The sequence below is a fragment of the Micropterus salmoides genome, unplaced genomic scaffold (assembly GCF_014851395.1).
Source record: "Micropterus salmoides isolate LMB-PRFRI ecotype aquatic unplaced genomic scaffold, ASM1485139v1 Ms_hic_scaffold_9, whole genome shotgun sequence".
NCBI classification, from domain to species: domain Eukaryota; kingdom Metazoa; phylum Chordata; class Actinopteri; order Centrarchiformes; family Centrarchidae; genus Micropterus; species Micropterus salmoides.
The window spans coordinates 24,197,315-24,221,523 of NW_024044681.1; the positions used below are offsets into that span (position 1 = coordinate 24,197,315).

Here is a 24,209-nt window from a genome sequence, read left to right on the forward strand (position 1 = left end):
CATTAGTAAAATGAGAATACTTTTCTTAAGTACAAAAAAAGGCTGTAGCTTGCCAACACCCCCATATTTGGAATCTAAAGAATGATTTAATAAATCAGCCAGGGTTGTTTTACACAGTGGTATGTGGAATTACAGGGACATCTCTAGTGAAAACTGTTTATTATGCATTTTCCTCAAGAAAAACAGAATAATTACAAACACAAACTGAATCTACATATACAAACTGGTACAAGTATTTATTTAGACAGCATGAAAAGTGACAGTAGAAGGAAGGTGTCAAGGCAGGATTCAGCCTTGGATCACCAGTTTATACTGTTTCAGGCTCAGAGGTGTGAACACTTCATCTCCAGTCTGGACACACAGCTATAACATTAATATGATTATGTACAAACATATAAATTACCAAGATTATTTCCATGTACCTTGTTGACACATATCATGTATTTATAGCATTCTGAGAATTGCAGGAAGACAGCTGAACACAAACATAAAAGAGGAGCTGGTGTTTGAATGGAGAAAAAGTCAGATTTTACCTTTACTTATAAACTGGTTAATAACAAATAACATAGTCCACATATAGTACTCAGATATACATTCAGTATTACATATATATACACAGCATTTTATCCTGCCCCAGTAGTTCAGTGATAACAGTCACAGTTACATGATAAATATATTATATCTTTGATCAGCAGCACAGAGTATCATGCTGCGTTCCAGACTGCTGGGAACTCGGAAATTTCCGACTTCCAACTAGAAAAAGTACCATGGAATGCCACTTGAAGTCGGAGTTCCTACTTGTTAACTCTGAGAAAAAATATGTACCCTGACTTCACGAGAAGCAGCTGAATGACGTCACATGCAGCTCCCATGGAAGCACACATTGTAAATGGTTAACATATATCGCTTGTTTTCATTAGAACAGCCATCCTTATAATTAACACCAAAGGCACTGCTGAGGGTTCAATTGTGTGTACAAAGCCATGTTTTTCGCTCACTTTTGGTGTCATGCACCAGCATGCACCTGCAACGCTTTGAGGTCGGAAGTCGGACATTTCTGAGTTGTGAGCAGTCTAGAACGCAGCATTTCTCTATGCACTGTAGATCCCTGAAGTTAGATCGTTGTGTTAAGACGTCACATGTAGGTGATGTAGTTTTCAGGTATGAGGCCTGTTTTGCCGTTGTACGTAGCCTGAAGCCAGCCTGGTTCCACAGACGGGTACACTGCAGACACAAACAACTCAACTCAGCAAGTCAACACAAGGAGAGCCTTTACATATTAAATGAAGTTTCCAAACATGAAAATTTTTCAAAATGAATTACGGGAAATGTGTTAAAAATAAAGCCATAAACTATGAAAACATAACCATTTTGTATTTTTCTGAGAATCCTTGGAACAAATCAATGAAAGCGTAGGTAACGTTGGAGAAACCAGTAAGAGACGGCCAGATTTTGAAAGTATCCACCTGAAAAGAAATCCCACCCCCTGTACTCATACACAATGAAAGCATGGGCAGAGTGGATGCTGGTAGGCAGGTAGACAGACCGGTAGACCAGCCAATCATTTCATTCAGACTGAATAAAATGACTGGTGTGCTTATTACAGTCCTGCAACAGCCACAGATACTGGATTTTTTTCATTTGTGTGTAAGAGCATTTGATTTATTGATTGCTGTTGGGATGTAAAGAGAATTTCAACAAATAAAACAAATAAATTGCCTAACCCAGTTTTAGCACCTAACTTTAAAGTAACAGAACATTTTGAGGGAAACATTGAGAAAACCGAAAGTTCTGAAACAATAGGTTATTATTAAGGAATAAAAAAATAGTTTTAATAGTTGTTTGGCACTAAAATAGTTTTAGTGCTAAACAAGTTGATTAGTCACTTAATTTAGTTGATCAGAAAACTGATTAATTACAATTTTGCATTACATAGAGAATGATGTTAAAATGTGATCTGTACATGGTTACATTGTCTGGAAAAATGCAGTGGGATGGGAATGCGATCAGATTATCCAGACCATATTTGAAGTTGGTCAGTCATTGTGATCGGATATCAGTCAGGTGGAAAAGCAATCCACACATCGAGTCCACATTCTTAAGAAAAAAGACAACCCCACCCCAGGCACAATAGAAATAATGAGCCTTTCAATACCAGGTGGAAATGAGAAGAGCCATGGATCAGATATTAATATACACATAACTTAGCCACATACAGATCACATGATAATACCAGGTGTAAATGGGGCCATTTGTGAGTGGGTTTCTTACCATTTGAGAACAGCGCCCCCTGTGGAAAACTGAGCTCATGGCTGTGCTCTGCCTCACAGGAGTACAGAGCTTTTGCTTCCCTAAGAAAATAAAAGTTGAATCGGTAAAAAGGAAGTGAGTTAAGGAAGGAACTGTGACACAAACAACCTGAAAATCAGCATACCTTCCTGATATGTCTAATGCTGAGGAGAATACTGAGCTCTCACGCTGTGGTGGTGTGACTGATAATCTGTAACACACAAACACAAAATTGGCTCTGAATACATTTCCTGAGAAAAGTAAAACTTTAACCTTACCTTAAAGTGTCACTCTCATCAAATATGTTTTTTAATATGCAGTTTTCACTGCCAGCATTAGTCATACCTTTAAGTTTCAGTAAAACCGAAACAGTGGTAATGAAAGTTTCAGAATTTCATCCATAGGTAATTGAGGCCAGGAGAAAACTGATTTCTTTAGTCCGCCAGGTGATCTTTTATAGGAGAGCCTTTCCCGATCTTATTTGACTTTATTTTATCCCTTTTATTTTATTGTATTTTACTAATTTTATATTAATTTTTCATGCTCTTATCTTTTTTTGTATTATTCTTTACACTTGTTAAAGCACTTTGTAACTTGTTTTTGAAAAGTGCTCTACAAATAAGGATTATTATTATTATTATTATTATCTTGTTTTCTCCTGGGCGAAACTAACCATGGACTGAGATCTATTTTCCTTCTCAGAGTCAAAGGCTGAAGCACAAAGTAAATGCTGTATGATAAAATCTATTTTACAGACGGTCACTCACAGTGATCCAGGCTTCTGGTAACCGTTGCTGGATGTGGTGGCTGCAGAGTGTTTTGCGGTCAGATCAGAGCCACAGCGGATGTGTGAAGGTTTACGTATGCGTGTTGCCTCTTGTGGGTCCAGCGACATGAGACTGTGTACTGATCCATGACAGCTTTTGTAATCTGCGATGGAACACAAGAAATGAGAACCAAACATAAACAGGGAACGGACAGACACTTTTCACACTGTTATCACACTTTATGCTACAGAGATGTGCGCACCCTCAGAGATGTGTAAGGAGGTGAGAGAGGAGGATGTGGAAAGCTGGTAGGGAAATAATGAAGAGGAGGAGGAAGAGGAGGAGGAGGCAATCCTGTGAGTTCGTCTGTTCTGCAGAGAAGGAGAGGTAGAGTCCGTCACCCTGGTTTCTGTGACAGTGGAGGGGGCATTTTTTGGATCCACTGAATGAGTGCTCTTCAGAGAGGAGACAGACGACACTCTCTGAACAGGATGACCCTCCCTCAGAGAGGTGGCGCACTCCTCTGAACAGTGCTGGATGGAGGCGGTGGACAAGGAGGCTATGGAGGGAGATCTTGACTCTTTAACAGATGACAAGGAGGCAGTCGAGTTTCCTTTGCCGGAGAGAGCCCTCTCTGTAGAGAGTAAAGAGGATGTGGAGGAAGACACGGAGGAAGTCTGATGGGCCGGAGTGGGCTGGGAGGAAGTCCAGGAAGAGGAAGGCGTGAGGTGAGGGGAGGCGCCGCTGTCTGTCGAGTGTTTCTGATGCTTCCCGTTTGAGGAGTCGTGGGACGGGGAGCAGGAGGAGGCTGCAGGAGGAGACAGCTGTGCTGGGGAGGACGAGATTTGTTCGGCGGCAGGAGAGGAAGGAGGAGAGGTCGGAGACAATCCGTTCTTTTCAGAGGAGTGTGAGGACAGAGACTCCTGGCTGCCCATCGGAGTTGTGCTGGGGCTGCTACTGAATGTGTCGCCTGGTGGGAGAAATGACAATTAGTCACAAAATATAGAAACTGAATGGCTAGTGCTCAGGGATTGCTGAATGCTTTGAGGACTTTCCCAATGCTAGAAATGAGTAATATTAGTAAATTAGTAGTGTAATATATTACAGTCATTACAGTATTTTCCAAAGTGTACAGTTTTGAGACTTATAGTCTGTCTTTTTTAATTTCTTCTTTTGACAATGTCATTTTATAATCTCAGTTTAGTGCACAGACTGATTAAAAAAAACACTCCTCTATGTTGGTGCATTAAGGGGCTTGGTCGAAGCTTTAATGTCTGAGTTATGAGAGTTGGCACGGCACTGCACTGCAAAACAGTGAATATGCAAAAAATGAGTCCACTAATGTCATGATTGTTGAAAATCTTTCTGCTATTAAGCTCAATTTAAGACTCACTGTCATTGTCTGCCAGGCAGAGAGCAGGAGGGTAGAGACGGGCCTTCCTCTTTCCAGATGACAGACAGATGGCCTTGCTTCTACGAGGAGTCGCCCGAGAGGACTGAGGCGACGGCACTGAAAGGTCCGGGGCCTCACCAAAAATCTGACAGGAACATACATTGAACATGTCTATCAGGGGTGTGTATGATTATGTATGTGTGTGTGTGTGTGTGTGTGTGTGTATGTGGATTTGTAAGTGTACCTTGTTGTGGTTTTCAATGATAATCTCCACTACAATGTTCTGAAACTTGATATTCATCATGGCGGCCACTGTCTCTTCCTGTGACCTCATCAATGTGGGGCCGAAGATCATTCCCAGGTTGGACACAGTCATCAGGTTCTGGTCACTGTGAGAGGACACCCTGCACACACGCACACGCACACACACACACGCACACAATGAACATGTATTCCTAATATATTATATAGCACAGAAATAGGAGAAGATAAGTTTTACAATAAAGTTTAAAATACATCAGAAACTAAAATGAGTAAAATATTGCAAAAAGTAATTGCAACCCAAGTTTCAGTACATGTTCTCCTGCTAGTTTAGCTATCAGCATACTTCAGTCATAATTATTCATGAGATTTTTGCATGAGATCTGTTTCTCTATTCAAAGCAAATAAACATTTCTTAAAAGGTGTCCGTTTTAACCGCAATCTGTAAAGGCATTCACAGCCTTTAAGTTTAGCATTAATTATCTTGTTATCAATTATTTCATGGATGGATTTTACTCTTCAACTGTTTCAACAAGCCAGTGTTTTAAATGTTGCCTTCCTTGCAGACAAATCGACTGTACTGAAGCCAAGAAGGGCTTCATGGTGTGAGGCTGACATTCTTGCCTAATTGTCAGAAAATTGTAAACAGGAAGTTGTCACTGCAAATGTCCCCTGGCTAAACGCATATTTGCATAAACCACTGGTTAAAGCATTTTTAAATAAATGAGATGATATGCTCTCAAAACTGAAGGCACATTCCCAAGTCACTGAACAATAAAAGCAGCATGTGTTAATATGTACATACTTGAGGAGGTGGTTGGTTAAGAGGTCCAACATTGTTCTGTTTTTTTCTGGTAGCTTGTGCACAAGAGCATGGATCGCTCTCACTCTATACATCTGGTCATCATACTCTGTGAAACAGAGAGTAAACAGGGAGGGATCCAGTGGTGAGAGGGTGATATAATGTGTTTCTGCTGCACGACATCATTGTATGATATTTGGTCATGTTTGGAAAGGAGGCAGCAAGGTATCTTACTTGCAGCCTTGATAAATTCTTTATGCAGTCTGTAGGTCAGTAGTGGTTCTGCCAGACACCTGTGTGCACATTAGAAATCATGAATTCATAATTCATGATGAATGCGTTATTCAAAAACACTTGGCTTTGGACTGTTTGTTACCTGAAATAATTCTTTAGGCCGCTCGTGATGGTCTTGGTGTCCCATGCATCTGTGTCCAGCTGCATGTCAGAGGGAGCTGTGGATGCTACAGGAAAGCAGATAATAAGTGATTCATCTGCAGTGATGGATTTTTATACACACTTGCGATTCACAGTGCAGAAAAATCACATCATACAGAGGAAAGCAGGGCATTTCTTACCAAACACACTTGTCATCAACCGCTGCACTTTGGAGTTGACTCCCCCAGTCCTGTACAAACCCAGGGTGGTAATCCCTACACACACGCATACAGACATGTTAACATATTGATAAATCAACAATGCATTCAATAAACGATCATTTGAATTGTTTAACATTTGAAGCAGGAGGAATACCTCTTGATTCAATCAGCTCAATACACTTCTTCACAAAGTTGAGTCCCGCCACATTAAGAAAAGCTGTAAAAATAAACACTCACATTTTTACCTACATTTCTGCTACATTGCAGGACATATTAATATATCAATAAATATAATATTTTGAATAAAAGCAAATAAAAAATTACATATATTAGGATACTTACTCTCCTCCTTTTTACTGAGCAAAGACGGCAGAGTGTAAATCTGAGCAAAGACAGAAACCATGTTTAAGTATGTGTCAGTATGACAAGTCAAACAATACCTTCTAATAAAAAGTTACCCTATGTTCATTTACTTCCTGATGATACTGTAACATCGAGAATATTTATTTAATGGTGGATATATTCTTACAGGCTCTTTTCCATCCATTGCCTCCATCCACAGCCGCCTGTTGGCCTCGGAGAGCGCCTGCAGGGTGATGACGCCATGTCTGCAGAGAAAGACAGATAATTTTACCCGAGCACAACCCCAACAGAAGCCACATCTCCATGTATTTATCCAACAGGTAGCCATGTGTACTGGACACACCTCTCCACCACCTCTATGTCGAAGCAGAAGCGCTTGTCGATTGAATCCCTCTTCCTTCTGACACACGAGCGCAGCTTGAACATCTCCGGCGAGCCATTCACCACGCCGTTCTGCTAACAGAGAGACATGTTTGCAATATGCACGCAAAATGTGGAGTTAAGGTCTTGTAAGGATTCAAAGAAACTGGGTTGCTCAATACTTTTAGGACCATATTGGTGTTTAGCCCCTGAACTATTCACATCCTACTTTTCAATTTGTGTCAAATTCAATAATAACAAAAAGTCCCTGCTTAAAACTACCATATGAATATAATGTAACTAACATCTGTGTAAGTCGATTTTCATTGTGGATTTTAAGGCTAGAACAGAATCAAATGCCTGTGTGGAACGCAGGAAACCATGGCATGGTTTGGAAAATGGTCAGCAGTGATGAAGCGTATCTGTTACAGCCTGTCTCTCTGTCAATCCTCTTCAGCCACTTTCCCGGCTCCCCAGGACCTTCCATTGCCATTTGTTTATTGTTTAGGACTGCCTCTCTGTCTTTGCCTATATATATTAAATATTGTTTTCTAATAAATCATTGAACAGCATCTGCTCTGCCTTTATCATCTGCATTTGGGTCCATCCCATGTTGCTCCGCTCATAGCAGCCGTGACAGTATCATGATTTTTAAAAAAATGGGCTAAAACACTGAACAACATTAGTGTGGTTGTTCATCTGTGCAAGCAGCTCACCTGTCTGCTGGCTGGTCTGACCTCTGTGTTGCTCATGGTGAACATCTTGGAGCTTTTTTCATAAGTACAGTAGTATCTGGTCCACACACTGCCCAACGGACCTGTATTACACGACACATTTTCTTGCAGGTGCCCTTGTGCATGTATGTGTTTCAATTCTGGCATTTGGTTTTCTTCACAGCATAAGTGAGGGAAAGAGACTGAAAAAATGTGATTTTTGTGTATCTCACGTTTCTCCTGTATGTACAGATATCCTTCCATGGTAAAGCAACTGGGGGCTTTGAAGTCTTCTTCTGCAGACCGGATCCTCTTCATCAGCCTCTCAACCTCAGCACGCGTACTTTCAAAGTTATTTCGAGCCTTTTTGAAATATAAACACACAAGAAACTGCATTGAAAAAAGGCATACATAGGCATGCACACATATTTAAATGAAACATTTGAAAAGGTTAGCCAGGGAGTGGTTACTTAGTACAGCTGAGAATGTTGCTACAAGTCTGAATACAGGTAGCTTTATTACTGTACATTGATTTCTCATTTGCATGTATTCATTCAAAAGAAGAAAAAACATCTAAGACCCTGAACCTTGAGATTGCAACAGTGATGTACACATTTTCAACTTATAAAGAGGTAAGACTGCATTTTAATTTAGACATTAAGGGACAAATTGGGGGGCAACTGAAAGGACTGATTGTGAATTTGTGCAAATTGGACATACCATGATTAATAGCCCAAGCCTTTCTTTGCCAAAATCACTGAGTTGACCCTGCCTATATATGGGACAGGCCTTTAATTCCTTTCACACAAAACTCTCACTCAGCAAAGATGTGAAATAGGCTATATACTATCAAACCGTTTATTTCAATATGATGTATGAATATTACTTGAATAAAAATTATTACAAATCATTCATGTGATCTAGCTCTGACAGACGGCTTAAGCACTTTTATTTTGAAGACAGCAAGGTAAGGAAAACAAGCACACCTAGCATCAGGTGCAGGATGCAGAGAAAAGTGAGGCAGAAGTTGGCAGACACAAAGTGCGAACTGTCGAGGCAGTAAAATATGTGAACTAGACAAGGCCTCGTTCAAACTGCAGCTAAAAGTAGTTTCCACTTTAGGACAGGTGCTGTCGGATTCATTCGGAAATGACAGTGAAATACTTTCTCTTAATGCCTTAAGAAGCAGGTAGACCAGCCATAACAAACTATGTAAAGATACTATTTACAAGTGGTATTAGGTCTAGATTGGCTGTAGAGCAGAGGTTGTCCAAGTGGCAGGCAGGCCTCCCCTGGAGGCTTCAAACTGTTTCAGGGAAGGCTCAGTGAATAGAAGTGAAAATATATTACATTATCAGAAGGAGATCACATAGAATAGCCTAAATCTGTGTGATCTGGTCAAAGAGTGAGTCCAGAGACAAAGTAGTTTCAGGGGAATGTTATTGTTTTTCCAACTTTCCACCTTAGGGTGGACTTTTTTCATGTGGTTGGTGTTATATAGTCTTAACTTATGTCAACAGCAATATTAGACTATCTTGGGTCAATTGTTGAGTGTCTATGGCATCAAATCACATAATCATCATCCCATAGGCATCCAGGAATTGAGCAAAACTAAGCAAGTAAAGTAAGGCGGGCTGAGGGGCACCCTTTACCAGTCTTTGTCTGAGGGGAGGACAACAGTCTCAGGCTTTGAAAACCCCTGCTCTAGAGCTTTGCAGTAAACATCCACACTTACATTCTGTAGGTTGAACTGAAGCTGCTGCTTGTAGGGTTCAAACTCACTGGCCAGCTCGTATCCTTCATGGTAGAATGTAAACAAACCCTGCAGGAAGGCTAATAACTGGAGAACAGAGGGAAAATGTTAGCTTAGAGCTTGTGAGTGTAGAGTATAATGAAAGGAGTACAAAAGAATGATTGTCAGTCATCTGCTCAATCAATCAGAACAGCCGCTAGAGGAGAAAACCCCCCGAACTCTGCCTGTTGTTTGTTTTGCTGCCCTTGTTTACTTTACAACAAAGAGTTTCCCTCTCTGTCAGCCGGAAAAGATCTCCATGCAGGAAGTGCTGCTACAGCAACAGGAAGCGGGCTTGACTGATATCCATCATTAAAACATTTTAATCACCAGCCAAACAGTGTGTGTAATATGTGTTTTTCAGAGCCTTGCTTAGATGTCTTTCCCCGATTGTATCTGTATGCACACACGGTCATTGCCAGCTTGGCTGCAATTATGACTTGATGCTGACATCATTGTTTACATGCTGCACAAAACAGACTCGTCAGTCATACTTTCCTGTGATGAAATACTGTTTATTGGCGACAGTGGGTGCATTCTAATAACCCTACTCCAATACTATTTAGTATGCCAGAAAAAGATTTTATATGTCCCAATGCATAGTATGTCAAAAATACCAGGATGTCCTACTACATCGCATTCACATTTTTCAGAATGCAAGGCAGCCTGCTTGTCTGGCTATTCTGTCCAACAATCCTCAGCACAGCATGAGTATGTACAAGAGGGATGACGAAAGGCGCAATGTTATGACAAAGGAGTATGTCCCAATTTTATTCATACTGCTGCGGCCAGTACGCAGTTTGAATGGGCAGCTGCAGTCTGTACTAAAAGAAAGTATGCAATTTGGCCAGAGCTGTGAAGGCACAGCAGCGTAGAAAAATCTAAAGGAACTGTGACTTGACACAGGAGGCAAAAAGGCTGATACTGATAAAACCTCATGTATTACATGAAATGCGGATCCCAGCATTGAATGACACACTTCAATTGTGACAAAGTTGCATACATATAAACATTATCATTATGTACGTATATGAACTCACCGGCTCCACAAATTCAAACTTCTTTCTCTCCTGCACTTCTTGGATCTTGAAGACATACTGCAGCGATGCATCATAAAAAACCTGCCTGTCCTTACTTATATGTGAATCAGCCTACAACAAAACACATACAGTACTTTATGTTACCTAACACATGTGGGAGGCATTTGGTGTGTATTTTTAGGAATCAGACAGTTTACCTCGTGTAGCTGTGACTCCTTCTTTTTGGAGGAAAGGCTGAGGTGTTTCTCCAGAACAGAGTAGTACCTTTCTGTCTCCTTGTCAAACTGCTTCTTTCCCTCCTGAGGGAGACAGGGATGTGAGGAGGATATGAGTAATAGATAAAAGCAAACTTATGAATTTTTACATGTGCTATTAAAGGTATATAAATTCACTTTTTTTATCTAACAGAGAGAATGTCACACTTACACTACTTTTGTACATCTCCCATTCTCACGCCCTTTCCTTTTCACTAAGGGTTAAAATCTTTAAATACCAGTGCCAATACCCAAGTAGCAATACCAGTGACAAAATTATGTTTTATATATTTTACTTTGGGGAATATCAATGTGTACCTAATAAGTAAATAAATAAAAGCAACAAGACTAAGAGTCTATAGCCATGCTGATGGCTTTGTCAGGCACAGCAGTGCTTTGAGGGAAATGCTAACATAAGCGTGCTACCATGCTCACAATACCAATTCTAACAGGCTGATGTTTACCATCTTACTTTTGTGTCTTAGCATGCTAACATTTGCTAATTAATACTACACATAAAGTACAGCTGGGGCTGATGGGAATGTCAAGGACAAGACTAGTCTACAGTAACGCTAGTGGCTCTTTGAGGCTGTACTTACATTAGGAATAGCAGGGCATGCTAACATGCTAATTGTGAATATGCTAACATGCTGATGTTAAGCAGGTTTAACGGTTACCATGTTTACCACCAATTTAGTGTTTTAGCAAGCTAACATTGACCAACCAATACCACTAGCTAGCTGCTCTTTGAGGTCTTACTATACATTACATTACTCACTTTGACTATGCTAACTGAGCTGATGTATAGTGGGTATTCACCATGTTCATCATTATGTCTTTATTTTTGCATGTATCTGGTTAAAGGAATATATTGAATATCTGTAGCGAATTTTACAGAAATCCAGCCAATAGTTGTCAATATATTTCTGTCTGGTACAAAGTGACTGGCCAACTGACTGTCTGACCGGAACTGGCACAAATCTGCAGTAAGGTTGATGCAACCCTACCTGCAGAACGTCTCTGTGTCTTATCTTTCACAAGTGACAAAAGTTCAGATGGTTATAGGAATGAGCTAAACAGGCTTGAGGGACCAAAAACCTATGACGAAGTGCGGTGGGACCATTAATAATAAAAATCAAGAGACGCAGCCAAACTATTTAGGACATCAGCTATTTTCCATAACAGCTGCAGCTCCAAACTCCACATGTCCAACCACACTTTCCTGCTCAGCAACATCAGTGTGAGGATGTGCTGCTCACACACTCCTGCTACATTCTGCAGGCTGAAGAGTCGCTTCGATCAACACTGAGAAATGAGCTGTGATTTCACTTTCAGGGTTAGTCATATCTGTGGCCAGTTCAGTTTTTGTTTTTTAAACCCTGCAGGTTTCTGCATAATATTGCTAACTCTGCTGTTATTTCAGTCTCAGAGAGAGCGACAAGAACAAAAATTAGATAAACGGAATAAGAAGACTTGAGACAGCTGCTGAAACCAGACACCAGGCTTGCTTTGTGTTTATACTGCTTCACTGAGACACTATCTCGCTGTCTGTAACACGCTCCCTGTCTTCCCTCCCAGCGTCCGTTCCCATGACCTTGTTACTGACACTGGACTGTGATCCATCGTTTATCTGAACAAACTGGATTCTCCGACCGCTGAATGAGAGACTGACTGGGACCAGACCAGAGCAGAATGATCTGTCTGATCACCACCCACAGTGTTAGATAACTAATATACGCAACATGTTTAATGAACTGAACTTTGGGGTTTGAATATCACCTGTGGTTCTATTATGTAAAAAAGCCATGGCAAGCTTTATGGGTTCAGTTACTTTGTGTTAATAATCTACTCAGCTTTCAAGTTACCCTCTGATTCTAACAGCTGCAGATATACCTTAACAGCTCCAATCTGCTCCTTACGAAACCTTTCAAGCGGTGAGATCAACACATCATCAGCGTTCTGGATCTGAGAGAGAAACAGAGGAACAGGGAAAATACAGCAGTCACCTCAGCGAGTCGTAACAGTAAACACCAGGCAACAGCAACAAAAAGACAACAGCCTGTTTCATGGGGGCTGCAGTGCTGACTTCAGTGTTTCACTTGTTTTGTCAAATCTGATGGCTCAATAGATGCTTATCTTTTGTTTTTCTGACATTTGTGTCTTAAAAAGACACATTTCATGACATTTCTGTTTAATTTAGAAGAAAAAGGGCAAATTCAATCATACAACTAGATTCTCTAGTTGAACATATTTCAAGTGAAGACATCAATATGATGTTAATCTATCACCAACTTCACAAATTTGTTGTGATTTACTTAATCTATTTGATGTTGATTTGATATTGATAGAGTATTGGAAGCTTAGATTAGCAAACCATGGTGCTTTGAGCTGTTAACATCAGAGTGATAACATGCCCACAACAAAAATGCTAACATGCTGATGCAAAGCAGGTATAATGTCAGAGGACCACCAAACTCATTAGAGTACATCCTCGGGGCCAAACTGTCTGCCAACCTACAGACTGAACAGCAGCTTATCTGCCACTGCTACAATACAGTATCTATGAGAAAGTCATGGCCCTCTTTAGTCATGAGTCTATTATTGTCTTGCTTTCTTCATTCTAGTTGATTTAGGCATTAGATTTTAAATAGCTTCCCAGCCTCGCGCCATGGCTTTACTTTCACCTAACTTCAGTTTAGTTCCACTCCAGTACCCAAAGAAAGGGTCTGCTGTCGTTGTACGTTCACTTTTTTCCACCATATATTACAACATGAAGGATGAAACTGAACACTAAGGGACCGAAGGGCGTTGCTGAATTGCAATAATAGTCCTTTCAGGTTCAACAGGTAGGTATTTCCCATTTGCTGGAATGGCCTTTTAACTCAGTAATGACAGTATTAGTAGAGGTTCAGACCTATGAGCAGCATTTGAGTGGAAATGCAGACAAATAAAATACAGACACAAACACAGACAGAAAGAAGGAAAGCAGGAAAGAAAGAAAGAGAGAGAGAGAGAGAGAGAGAGAGAGCAGACCAACCAACACACACACACACACACACACACACACAGGACCCTTTTATAGACTTTCCCAGGCAGTCCGGGCTCTGCTCACAGTCTCACAGGGGAAATGGCAGAATAGGTTCCACATGGTTCCTTTGTAACCACACCATGGAGACAGCCACAAACACACACACACATACACACACACACACACACACACACACACACACACACACACACACACACACACAGAGCTATGCATAAGGTACAGCAGTGTACTATGCATACACACTGCACATGAGTGGAGGTTTTCCTACGCACAGACTGTGCCAGACTCCAATCACTCCCACACAAAGGCCTCTGGTTGATGGAGAGTCTGTAAGGTAATAACGTCATTGCCGCAGGTACAACGTTTTCACAACAAATGAGTGAATCAGACTTGTGGGAAAACCCACTATGGGACAAAGTCAGCGTGGTACATCAAGTGAAGGTGCCTGACAAAGACTGAAATGCTGGTGACGTCGGCAAAGTTACACTTGAAGTGAAACAGAAATAGTGAGAGTGCAACACAGTTGGTGGACAGCCAAAGGAAACAATTGGACTATGGTGATAACAATTTGGTTTAGAAGGAGCTTTTGGTCTAATGGTCTATGAACGTCCCTAGAGGTCTGTGGTTTTACTTCCTGACTGAATAAACATGTATGAATCACAACCATTTTATTTAGGTCAATTATGCAGAGAAGGATATTGTACAGAGACAGAGACAAAGAAAGACAAAGAGTCTAAGAATAAATTTTGTTAATATCAATTCAAAGTTGTTGTTAGAGCAATTGTTTAAAAATAGACAGAAATATCTAAAGAAAAAGTCTAGACTCCTTAATCTCATTAATTAATTAGAACAAAGCTTTAAAGTGCTGATCACACTGTACCTACCACTGTATACTGTCAGCCCTTCGTTTTAACTTCACTTAAAATGGCCACTTTTCAAGGTCAATGCCCTCAATTTTGAAACTTTCCTTAGTTTATTTTAAAAAGCGTACAGCATAAAAGACCTGCATTTTGGTTTTCTCTCTCCATCTCCCTCTCTCTCTCACACACACACACACACACACACACACACACACACACACACACACACACACACACACAGGTTTTCTTACCAGCCGTTTTCTCTCCTCTTCCATGGTGTTCAAGAGCTGAGAGAACTCCTTCAAGGACTGAGCTGCAAAAGAAAATATACACCTCAAATGTGGATCATATTTTACATGCTTGGCTGTATCAGCTACCAGTTTTCTGGATCATCAGGGGCAGTTTCATCTCACCTATATTGATCTCATCGTCAGTCTCAGCATCTCCAATACATTCAAGCTGGAACTCCTGTAGAGACTGAGAGAACCGTTGAACAGCGAGAGAAAGACCTGAGAAAGACAGAGACGTTCAATTAATTACTTAAAAGCAGGTACAACAATATAATTACTGCCATTCCTTTGTTATGACTAATAAAACTTCACTAGTATTTCATGTTATGCACAAGAATGCTCTTGGCACGAGTTTGCATGCTGCCATTACCAGATTATTATTATTATTATTATCAAACACAATGTAAAGCTCACATTCCCCTACAGGCTACAAGCAGCATCACTTATTCCTTTCTTCAATAAACTATTACTGTATTTTTCTACGAGACTCTCACATAGAATCCACTGCCAAGACATGAGGTGTCAAAGTCTAATGTAAACAAACTGCCGCACCCTGCAAGAAACTCTACTTGACAGCCTTAGTCTCGGAGAACTTTATTTATGTGTCCAAACACCACAGCAATAACAGAGTTTAATACCACCTTTTATTCTCTAATGAATGAACACTTGGCACCACAAGGCTGCATTCTCCCTCTCACACAGACACATGTCTACACTGGTCTACAAGCCAGCTGCTGTAAGGCACTACTTCAGCTGCACCACTGCATTATACACTGGTGATAAAACCATTTAAATGTCATTTAGTGGCAGTTAAATACCTGATTACTGCCTGGAGATCAGGAAAAAAAAACTGTGGTCAGGTTCAGTGCAAGAAAGACAAAGGCACAGCTTTATCCCTTGCTGGAAACTAAAATTAGGTTGTATCCATATTGTTATTTAAAAGATGTGGACTGAATTGACTGACAGGATTTTTCATAAAAGTATTTAACACTTCAGAACAACTAGATCAGTATTTTTAATAGGGCTGCACAATATATCGTTTTAGCATCGCCATCACAATGTGCTCTTGCGCAATAGTCACATCGCAGAAGAATGCAATGTCAAGCAAGTCAAATAAGCTCAACCACCTCAACTTTTTTGCTGATGTATACAAAAGGAAAACTCGCACGGTTCTCATTTTTCATGACTTTTCTACAAGAGAAATCTGTCTGACGTAACATAATTTAATCCGATTTAATGGTTCTTGGATAAACAAAATTTGTTGCTAATGAGCGACAAGCAGGCTCTGCATGCACAGAGACCAGCAATAACAAGGTTGTTTAGCTGTAGTCAACATCTTGAAAACCACCTAAACTGTGGATTTGGTTGCAAAAAAAAAACTTTTGTAAAGCACTCAGGGGGTTGACGTATAGCTGCTCTTTAATTTATTTTTATCATTTAGTTAAAAAATATGTTGACTGCATTAATGCTCAAGAAAGGATAGTTTGCACTCAAAAAGCCTTCAGACCTACAAAGTCACCCAATAATTCTAGGATGCTTATTTCATTTCAAATAGAGCATTTGAAGTCATCCGGTGAAAATTCCTGTATTTTTCTTATCGCAATATAAATCGCAGAAAAGAAAAACATTGGGCACAATGGGAAGACATTTCTGTTTGAATATGTTAATGTACAGCAGTCAATATACTGTACCCTGCATGTTTAGTGCTGTAGTAATGTAAAGAGTTGCTGCCTGCAGAACTTTAATGTGTTTCACTTATTTTTATGATGTTTTTCAGTCTAAAAAATCCCATTTGCTGCACTGAAAATACTGTTGTGAGATGAAGACACTGTGAAAAGGCCTTTCACTTGGAAAAGAACATCCAGTCAGCAAAGGTAACATATGCTAGCACACCACGAATGAGCAACAGCATCGAATCGTGATAATATCGTTTCGGGGCGTCTCTGGTGACTGATATGCCATTGTTCTGTAAACAGTCTGACCTGTTAATGTAAACAATGCTGTGATTATGTTGTTTCACCCCCCGTGTGGTCACAGAACAGTCGAACACACTCAGCATCGTCTGGGTGTGCACGGCAGGCAGCAACACTGGTCACACTGATTACCTCAACCAGCAGGTGAGCCAATGAAATCACAGGCAGCCACAAAGCGTAGTGTGTCTGACGTGATCAAAAGAAATTCCAAACAAATGGGAGGTATCTGCTTTATGAGAGTAGTCATCAGCTGACAGCCACCATCAAACTGTGCCGCAGTTAAACACCAACATAAATGCATTTTATGAACGATTTCATGCCAACCAAATGTTTAACCCTTTATGTCATAAGAAGGTACCAAAGAAACTCTTCCTTCGTGGTAAGTTATTAAACGTCATATTATGCATTCATTACAACATAATGAGACTTTTTAGAACGGCAAGAAAAAGCAAATCAGAATATTAATATATGGTGATTACAACGCTATTACAACCTTATTTCATTAATTCAGGATTATGCTACATGCAGTAATAATAATAACAGTCTTAAAAGTACATTTTGACACAAGGACCCTTCTTAAGACGTGGATCAGGTCATAAAGCAGCAACCTCTAAAAGGACATTATCATGTCAGCTGACAATATAGCTGAAACTATAGCCAAGTCAGCAATTTTTATGATTGATTAATCATTCAAGTTAATTATAAATGCTTTTGGCCTGCATTTGCTGTTTCGTGCCTCTCAAAATGTAAGGATTTGCCACTTTTGTCTGTTTTAGATTATTGTAAATTGACTATTTCTGGGGTTTGTACAATTAGTCAGACAAAAAAAGCAATCTTAAGAGATCACCTTGGCCTCTGACAAACAGCGTGCTTTCTGAATCTTTTTGGATTACTCATAACAATAACCTACAGATTAACTGATAATGAAAAAAAATGGCAGATGCAGCCCTAGTGGATACTAGCACAAACAAGTTTGCCCCCTTGGTCATCCAGGCTTGCTTTGTGTTATACCAGAACCATTATGTGACAGATACCTCAGTGTAAAGCTGACTCAAATCACAATGGTTTTAATGAAATATCTCAGTTTTGATTGAAAATGGACACATTTGATCTTGTGTCCTCTTTATGTTACACCTACTTAAGTGGCATCAGGAGGACATGCAATTATTAATAGCAAATGAAATTTATTACACTGATCTCTAGCTTACACAACTCTTCTCTATAGTGCAAAATAACATCTAAAAGCAGACTAAGACATGGTAAGATAAGTGATGTCACGTTATCTACACTATAGCCCATACAAAAACTTCCATTCAGTGTAATAAACTATTGACTAGTCTAATCTGGGCTAAACAACGCTGGCTCTGTTTGAGTTGATGGCCTTGCTTTGTACCTCTGTTATCAGGCAGCAGACTGTGCAAGCGGTGCAGTAATTTACGCACTTTCCCCCCCGAAAATAAGTTATTAATTAGCGTGTGCTTACTTTTGAGTGCAGATACGAGCATGTTTCCATCTTTGATCAGGTCTTTTATAAACCTGTTGGTGCGCTCCAGCTCTATCTCATGACACTGCAGCCGGTCTCTGAACTCTGGACTGTCCAGGAAAGAGTCGCTAAACTCCAACGTCGGCAGACCCATCGATAAATGTATGAGCACGGATAGTTTATAAGACGGCTAAAAGTAAGACGCGTTCTCTGCCCGCTCGGTGAGATTTACAAGAGAAAACGCTGTTTCAGTGTGCTCGGAGAAAACTGGTCAGAAGTGTACTACAGTTCGCTTTTTTTCATGCCTTTCTCAGATTCTTCCCTCAGAACTTCCGGACACTAAAAGACAGCAGAGCCTCTGACAGAGAGAGTTAGACTAGGCCACACGACGAACATTACGCTGCTTCTCTGACTTTTTAGAAATAATAACGTCTCTTTGACTTCTTGAAAACTTCTTGATCGATACAGAAAACACGGAAAGAGAGAAACTGAGCTTAATTTTGGACGAATCAAAGAGTACTGCAAAAACTTGTGTTGCTAACTCTGTCTACGTACGGCTCTCAGTGAAGGCTTGTTACTATGGGAACGGGAGACTCCTGCTGGCGCTGCTGTAATCAGTGCAAAGTTTGCCAAAGTCTTCATAATAATAATAATAATAATCGGGACTGCATCAACAACAGTATTAATAAAAAATAATTAAATAATAATCCATTATTAAAATATTATGTTTTTAGAAATTTTTATGTCTTTCACATGAACGCCTATTTTAATATGTTTAACTTCCCTCAGGCAGGCTCAGTGTCATTAGGAAAAGGATACATCGTCTAAAGAACATTCTCAAGAGCTGTGGACATGCAGCTATCATGTGATTACTCACATGCCAATGCCAAGCAATGCCAAACTGTAAATACACACTGAAGGCACTTTATCTAAGCTGCAGGACCAGTTAGTTTTAATGCTATTATTGTCTTTCATTTGAATGTATGTTTTAGTGCTTCATTTTATTATTTTATGCAATCCTTTTATTGCTAATTTATTTATATATGCTATTTTAAAGCTGCTAAGATCAACAGTTTGATCTAAATCTAATCTATCTTTGTGTTGCAGTAATAGTTGAAGTTGAAGATATTAAAGCAATTAAGTTGAGGCACTGTAAGGTCTCAAAGAGCTTGAAAGTGCAAGTGTCAGTGCCAGCTAAAGTGAAAGTGCTTATTATTGGAAATGAAGAGTCAGTCGCAGTGTAAGAGCTAAAAATAAGTGAAATGTCAGTTGAATGCTGGGTGATATAAGAAGGATGGGTCAGATGAAAAGCAAATCCAAGTCAGTCAGTTCATCTGTGAGTTAAGAGTACAACTTAAGTTTAAGCACTACAAAAACAATTGAGGCATCCCATGAATTATGACTCCTGATTCATTTCTATGTTAAGAACGTTTTATAAAAAGTGTAAAAGATATCAAAGTTTTGAATAGAAGCACACATCACCCAAATAAGCTGAACGTGTTGAACTTTGAATTAGGTTTCTTTTACAAAGTGTAAGTTGGAGAGGGTGGAAAAAATGTCCAGGACAATTATAAAAAATAATAAAGATATAAATAGGAGTTCAACAGTGTGTTTCCCTGAAGTGATAACAGTATACACTTTTATATAAATAACTGTCAAAGAAAACATGTAGCTCTCAAATGCAAGTTTAGATTGTTATGTAGGTTTTATTTATCTTGTGCAGTGAGATTCAGTGGATACCTAAATTGTGAATGAGATTTGCTTTTCAAAAGATATCTTGTTATGATCTGTAGCTGCACACAGTAGGACATAATTCAAATTATTCAAATCACATACTCTGGTGAAAATATGCACACACAAATCTAAAAGTATGTGACAAATGAGCTTTAAATGATTTCTTACAGTACCTCCTACAGCCCACAACTAACATAAACTACAGTATTATCAATAGAAGACTTGCACATTTGCAGGAGCGTTCTCCACACACAGAATACCTTAAAACGCATTAAGTGAAATGATTTATGTACAAGTATAAGGTTCCCTACTGAAAGATTACAGGCCAAAACAGGCCCTGTAATGTGAAAAAATACAGTTGGGATTTATGCCCGCTGAGCACTGGGAGGCACAGTGCATTGCTGAGTGCAGGCCAAATGCTCTGGGGCAACCACTGAAAAGACAACATGGTTTCTTCTCTTCTCTTCTTTTTCTTTTTTTGACTAAACACAACTTCAGTCAAATGTATTTTATCATCATTATGCTTAGCTTAGTCATGCAATCTCACTGATGCAAGACATAACAGTTTAGACTTCTGGAAAAGGCCCAGGTCAACAGTTCTAGCTTTCTGAAGTTTCTTAGTGCCATATTTCAGAAGCTTTCATACTGGACCATGTCCCCCTTTAAAACCCTCTGTCCAAGCAGCCACTGTAAAGTTTCCACTCTCTGTTGGTGGCCCATCTGCTGTATTGTCTCAGTTGGTAACTACTATGTCTGTCACTCACTGGAGAATAATGGAACACCATGACTACTGCAGTAAACAAGCTTTAAGTAGCACTGTACACAGCCATAGAAATGAAGACAGTATAGGGGAAAACTGCAGAAATACCACAACCTGTGTTTTTTTCTACATGTAAGGTAAGCAACACAGTAAATAATATCTAATCTAAAAATATATATAATTTCTGCATGTCTGTTTTAAGGCTTTATACTGGTTGTTATTTGAAATGCATACACATTGTGATGTTTTAATCCATGCTGTGCAACTGTTTCTACGTTCTACTGCTAGTGAATACACTAAACCTCTGGTCACTTTTACAGCATTTGTTGTGCCAGAAACCAAAAGAGACAGAGCTGCTGGTGATGCCAGTGAGCCAACGGCACAGTCAGGAGGCAACAGACAAAATGTTCATCAGAAATGCCAACCTACGACACCCCAGTCGCTACCATGAATTATTTCTGCCTAGTCGACCCTACAGAGGGGAACCACCGACGGTGGCAGGTGAAGGTTTGCTGCTCGTCTGTCCCATCAGATAGTGTTCCTGATGTTCTGAGATTAATCACTGTCAACTTTAATGGAGCCAAATGATTCTGTTTTCATGAAATGTAGTTGTTTAATTATTATGTGCTTCATTACTATTATTTTTTTTGCTGCATTTAAAGTAAAGGGACCTAAATGAGCCAAGATTGACCCCACTGACCCTTATGATTTAAACAAGGATAGCCTTTTGACTTGGGGAGATTTCCAACTCAAACACTATAATAAAAAATTCCTGATTGGAAGTATTTGAGCAAATGTTAAGTGGAGTTAGTCCAGCTGTGATGTGTTAACTGGAATTACTCCAAAGTAGTTTGCTAAAACAGAAAGTATTATGAGAACAACAATAACTAAATTTCACAAAACAAATTTTAACCATGCACAGTACTTTGAGTATATACATTTAAAACTAGAAAACTGTTGTTTTCCTATAATCAGGCACTTTTAAAGTCCACTTTTTACCCTCTCTGTTATGGTCCTGACTTCCCCAGGATTTCTCCTCTACCCAGACACTCCTGCTAAAATGGAGACCACATCGCGAGAAGCTTTCTGCTTTAGACCCGTCCCACAACAAGACAGAGGCAAAGGTCTGCAGTTTTTCTCAACCTTGGGAGTAAACTCAATGTTTCAGTGTGTTGCGGTTCGTAGATATGTGTTTTTATTTGTTTTGGAAAAGGTTTGGGCTGTGTGTGTGCGAGGGTGGAGATTCGGAAAGTGATTTATGAGTTTTTTATTTCATTTAAAGGTTTAATCATTCATACTGCAATATAATTACTACACTGTCATTACACTGAAATAATAATAATACAGTAATAAAGTAAAACTTCCAAATACGGTTAAATGTAAAGATGCTGTTTCTTGTACATCAAGAAGGAAAGCTAATTTGGATTTTACTGACCCAAATACATTTTAATTATTTGCTAAACATTGCTAGCAAAGTACTGGCTGGAACTAATGATGCTGTAGCAGCTGTCTTATTATAAAGTCTGAAATTGTTATTAAGATGTGGCATTTAGGTCATAATTACAATGTATAATATAATATAATAATAATAATAATAATATTAATTCAAAACAGAACATTTATCTGAATAAAAAATACTAGTATCACAGTGTAAGATGGTTCTCTCATATTTAGGACAGCAGACACTTATAGAACATATTTTATGTTTTAGACAGAAAGAAGGGATGTTTCATGGCATACTTCATTACTGTGTATGAAATTAAACCCATCCAAATGTTATGATTACCTCTCAGGAGACCGTGTCACCCAGAACACAAAGCAGGAGTCCCATCGTTCTCCTCCCACGTCCTCGAGACAAACAGGAGGAGGAAACAGCAGCAGGGACGGGGGACCAGGGGAGGACGAACAAGGAGGAATCTGTCGTCAGACGACTGCAGTGAAAAATGAACAAGATACAACAGGGATGCAGTCTCAGTATCAGAAGGATTTCCCTCCTCCGTCCTCCTGCCGCAGGAGGCGAACACCTGCCTTCCCACAACCGGACAACATCGGCATCAACCCCGCCTTCAGGTGAGAGCGAGTTTGTCAGTATCACAGCCTGCAATAGCTTAATGTAGAGAGCAGCTCACCAGTGTCTGTGTGTGTTTTGGCTCACAGGATCGATTTTAGCACGGTCCAAAAAGAGACTTACCCGGGCTGGCCCATCAGAAACCCCAGGTGTGCTGGCAGGCTGGCAGCGGCCTCGTCCGGACAACCAAACCTGGCTTCTGAGTGATAGCCTTCATCAGCTTACACGTGCACACAAGTGTTTGTCACACCTCCTCACCTCAGACTGCTGTGACATGCCACCCTGCTCATCTTTGGCTGTAAAAAATGAAAATTTAATTACAGTATAAATTAATAAATGTCAAAATAATGTCTCTTACTTTTACAGACTTTCTAATTCAATCACATCAACCCTTGCTTGTTATAATCATACAACACAGTGCACAGTAATAAACATTTTATAAACCAGTGAACAACAGTGTGTCTTAACTCAAAAATAGCACTATAATGTGGGATTTTTAAACTTACTCTTCAGTTCATACATAACTGGAGTGAAATAGATGTTAAGAGGTTTGAAACAGAAATGTTGATGAGTTCTCCATCCTTAATCGCATCCAGTAGTGTGTGTGTGTGTGTGTGTGTGTGTGTGTGTGTGTGTGTGTGTGTGTGTGTGTGTCTGGAAATATAGGCCTATAATTTATTAAAGTCTGGAATTTAAGTGTAATCACATTATTTAATTGCTTTTGTTTACTGTTACATCAGTGTCACAAAGGGTTCAGTTCTTTCCAGCACAAACACTTTTGTTTATCCAGGTACCAGGTGATGAATTTCTTAGCAGCAGGTCAGTCTGATGAGCTGATGGACTGATGACGTGTAGCCTACACACACCAGGCCATGAGGTGCATGGAGTCACTGGATGAGACCTAATGAACTAATGATAACACCAGATGTTTAACGTTTCAAAATGATGACTTCAGACATACTTGCGGTCAGTTTGACAGAAAACAATCCACCCAGTGACTCATAAGTGAAACAAGTTCACATGAGCAGAGGGCTGTTTCACAAAACTAAGATAGCGGATAAAGCTGGGTTTTTTCCAGATACACCTGGCTGAATTTAGCCTTGCCTCGATTTCACGAAAGCAGTAGCACATAAGTTACCATGGTGATTTATTCTGTGCAGCTAGCCTGCTGTACATCAGGAGACCGTAGGAGGGCAACAACCCAGCAGCAGGACCGCTATCTCCGCCTTTGTGCAAGAAGGAGCAGGAGGAGCACTGCCAGAGCCCTGCAAAATGACCTCCAGCAGGCCACAAATGTGCATGTGTCTGCTCAAACGGTCAGAAACAGACTCCATGAGGGTGGTATGAGGGCCCGACGTCCAC

General features: G+C 39.9%; 2 protein-coding genes across 4 annotated transcripts; one reads left to right on the top strand and one right to left on the bottom strand.

The window, feature by feature from the left end:
• Window positions 1–142: 142 nt before the first annotated feature.
• Window positions 143–18,589, bottom strand: LOC119895195 (rho GTPase-activating protein 42-like). 2 transcript variants are annotated; one of them, XM_038708126.1, is made up of 24 exons: window positions 18,286–18,589; window positions 14,953–15,048; window positions 14,791–14,852; window positions 12,524–12,595; window positions 10,574–10,675; window positions 10,377–10,487; window positions 9,280–9,384; window positions 7,778–7,907; window positions 7,548–7,648; window positions 6,815–6,927; window positions 6,638–6,716; window positions 6,451–6,490; window positions 6,263–6,325; window positions 6,088–6,162; window positions 5,889–5,973; window positions 5,747–5,805; window positions 5,516–5,621; window positions 4,694–4,853; window positions 4,450–4,594; window positions 3,319–4,026; window positions 3,057–3,219; window positions 2,435–2,500; window positions 2,272–2,351; window positions 143–1,224 (listed from the first exon to the last, which is right to left on the bottom strand). In XM_038708126.1, the coding sequence occupies exons 1-24, from the start codon at window positions 18,437–18,439 to the stop codon at window positions 1,136–1,138; spliced, it is 2,964 nt and encodes a 987-aa protein (XP_038564054.1). In that variant the 5' UTR covers window positions 18,440–18,589; the 3' UTR covers window positions 143–1,135. The 2 variants fall into 2 exon arrangements, with proteins under 2 accessions (XP_038564054.1, XP_038564055.1); XM_038708127.1 differs by having other exon boundaries at window positions 6,815–6,924; window positions 18,286–18,439.
• On the top strand, window positions 17,073–23,298 carry si:dkeyp-69c1.9. 2 transcript variants are annotated; one of them, XM_038708133.1, is made up of 5 exons: window positions 17,073–17,181; window positions 21,100–21,280; window positions 21,808–21,903; window positions 22,573–22,849; window positions 22,937–23,298. In XM_038708133.1, the coding sequence occupies exons 1-5, from the start codon at window positions 17,098–17,100 to the stop codon at window positions 23,052–23,054; spliced, it is 756 nt and encodes a 251-aa protein (XP_038564061.1). In that variant the 5' UTR covers window positions 17,073–17,097; the 3' UTR covers window positions 23,055–23,298. The 2 variants fall into 2 exon arrangements, with proteins under 2 accessions (XP_038564061.1, XP_038564062.1); XM_038708134.1 differs by lacking the exon at window positions 17,073–17,181 and adding an exon at window positions 18,754–20,916.
• The last annotated feature ends 911 nt before the right edge of the window (window positions 23,299–24,209 follow it).

What these genes read in the sequence shown, in the direction of transcription:
- si:dkeyp-69c1.9 (XM_038708133.1), top strand. Translation starts at nt 17,098, where the DNA reads ATGCATTTTATGAACGATTTCATGCCAACCAAATGTTTAACCCTTTAT. An exon ending in AAAGAAACTCTTCCTTCGTG is followed by an intron (nt 17,182 to 21,099) that starts GTAAGTTATTAA and finishes TCACTTTTACAG; the next exon opens with CATTTGTTGTGCCAGAAACC. An exon ending in GGCATCAACCCCGCCTTCAG is followed by an intron (nt 22,850 to 22,936) that starts GTGAGAGCGAGT and finishes TTTGGCTCACAG; the next exon opens with GATCGATTTTAGCACGGTCC.
- LOC119895195 (XM_038708126.1), bottom strand. Translation starts at nt 18,439, where the DNA reads ATGGGTCTGCCGACGTTGGAGTTTAGCGACTCTTTCCTGGACAGTCCA. An exon ending in TGACGATGAGATCAATATAG is followed by an intron (nt 14,853 to 14,952) that starts GTGAGATGAAAC and finishes TTTCTTTTGCAG; the next exon opens with CTCAGTCCTTGAAGGAGTTC. An exon ending in GCTCAGTAAAAAGGAGGAGA is followed by an intron (nt 6,326 to 6,450) that starts GTAAGTATCCTA and finishes TTATTTTTACAG; the next exon opens with CTTTTCTTAATGTGGCGGGA.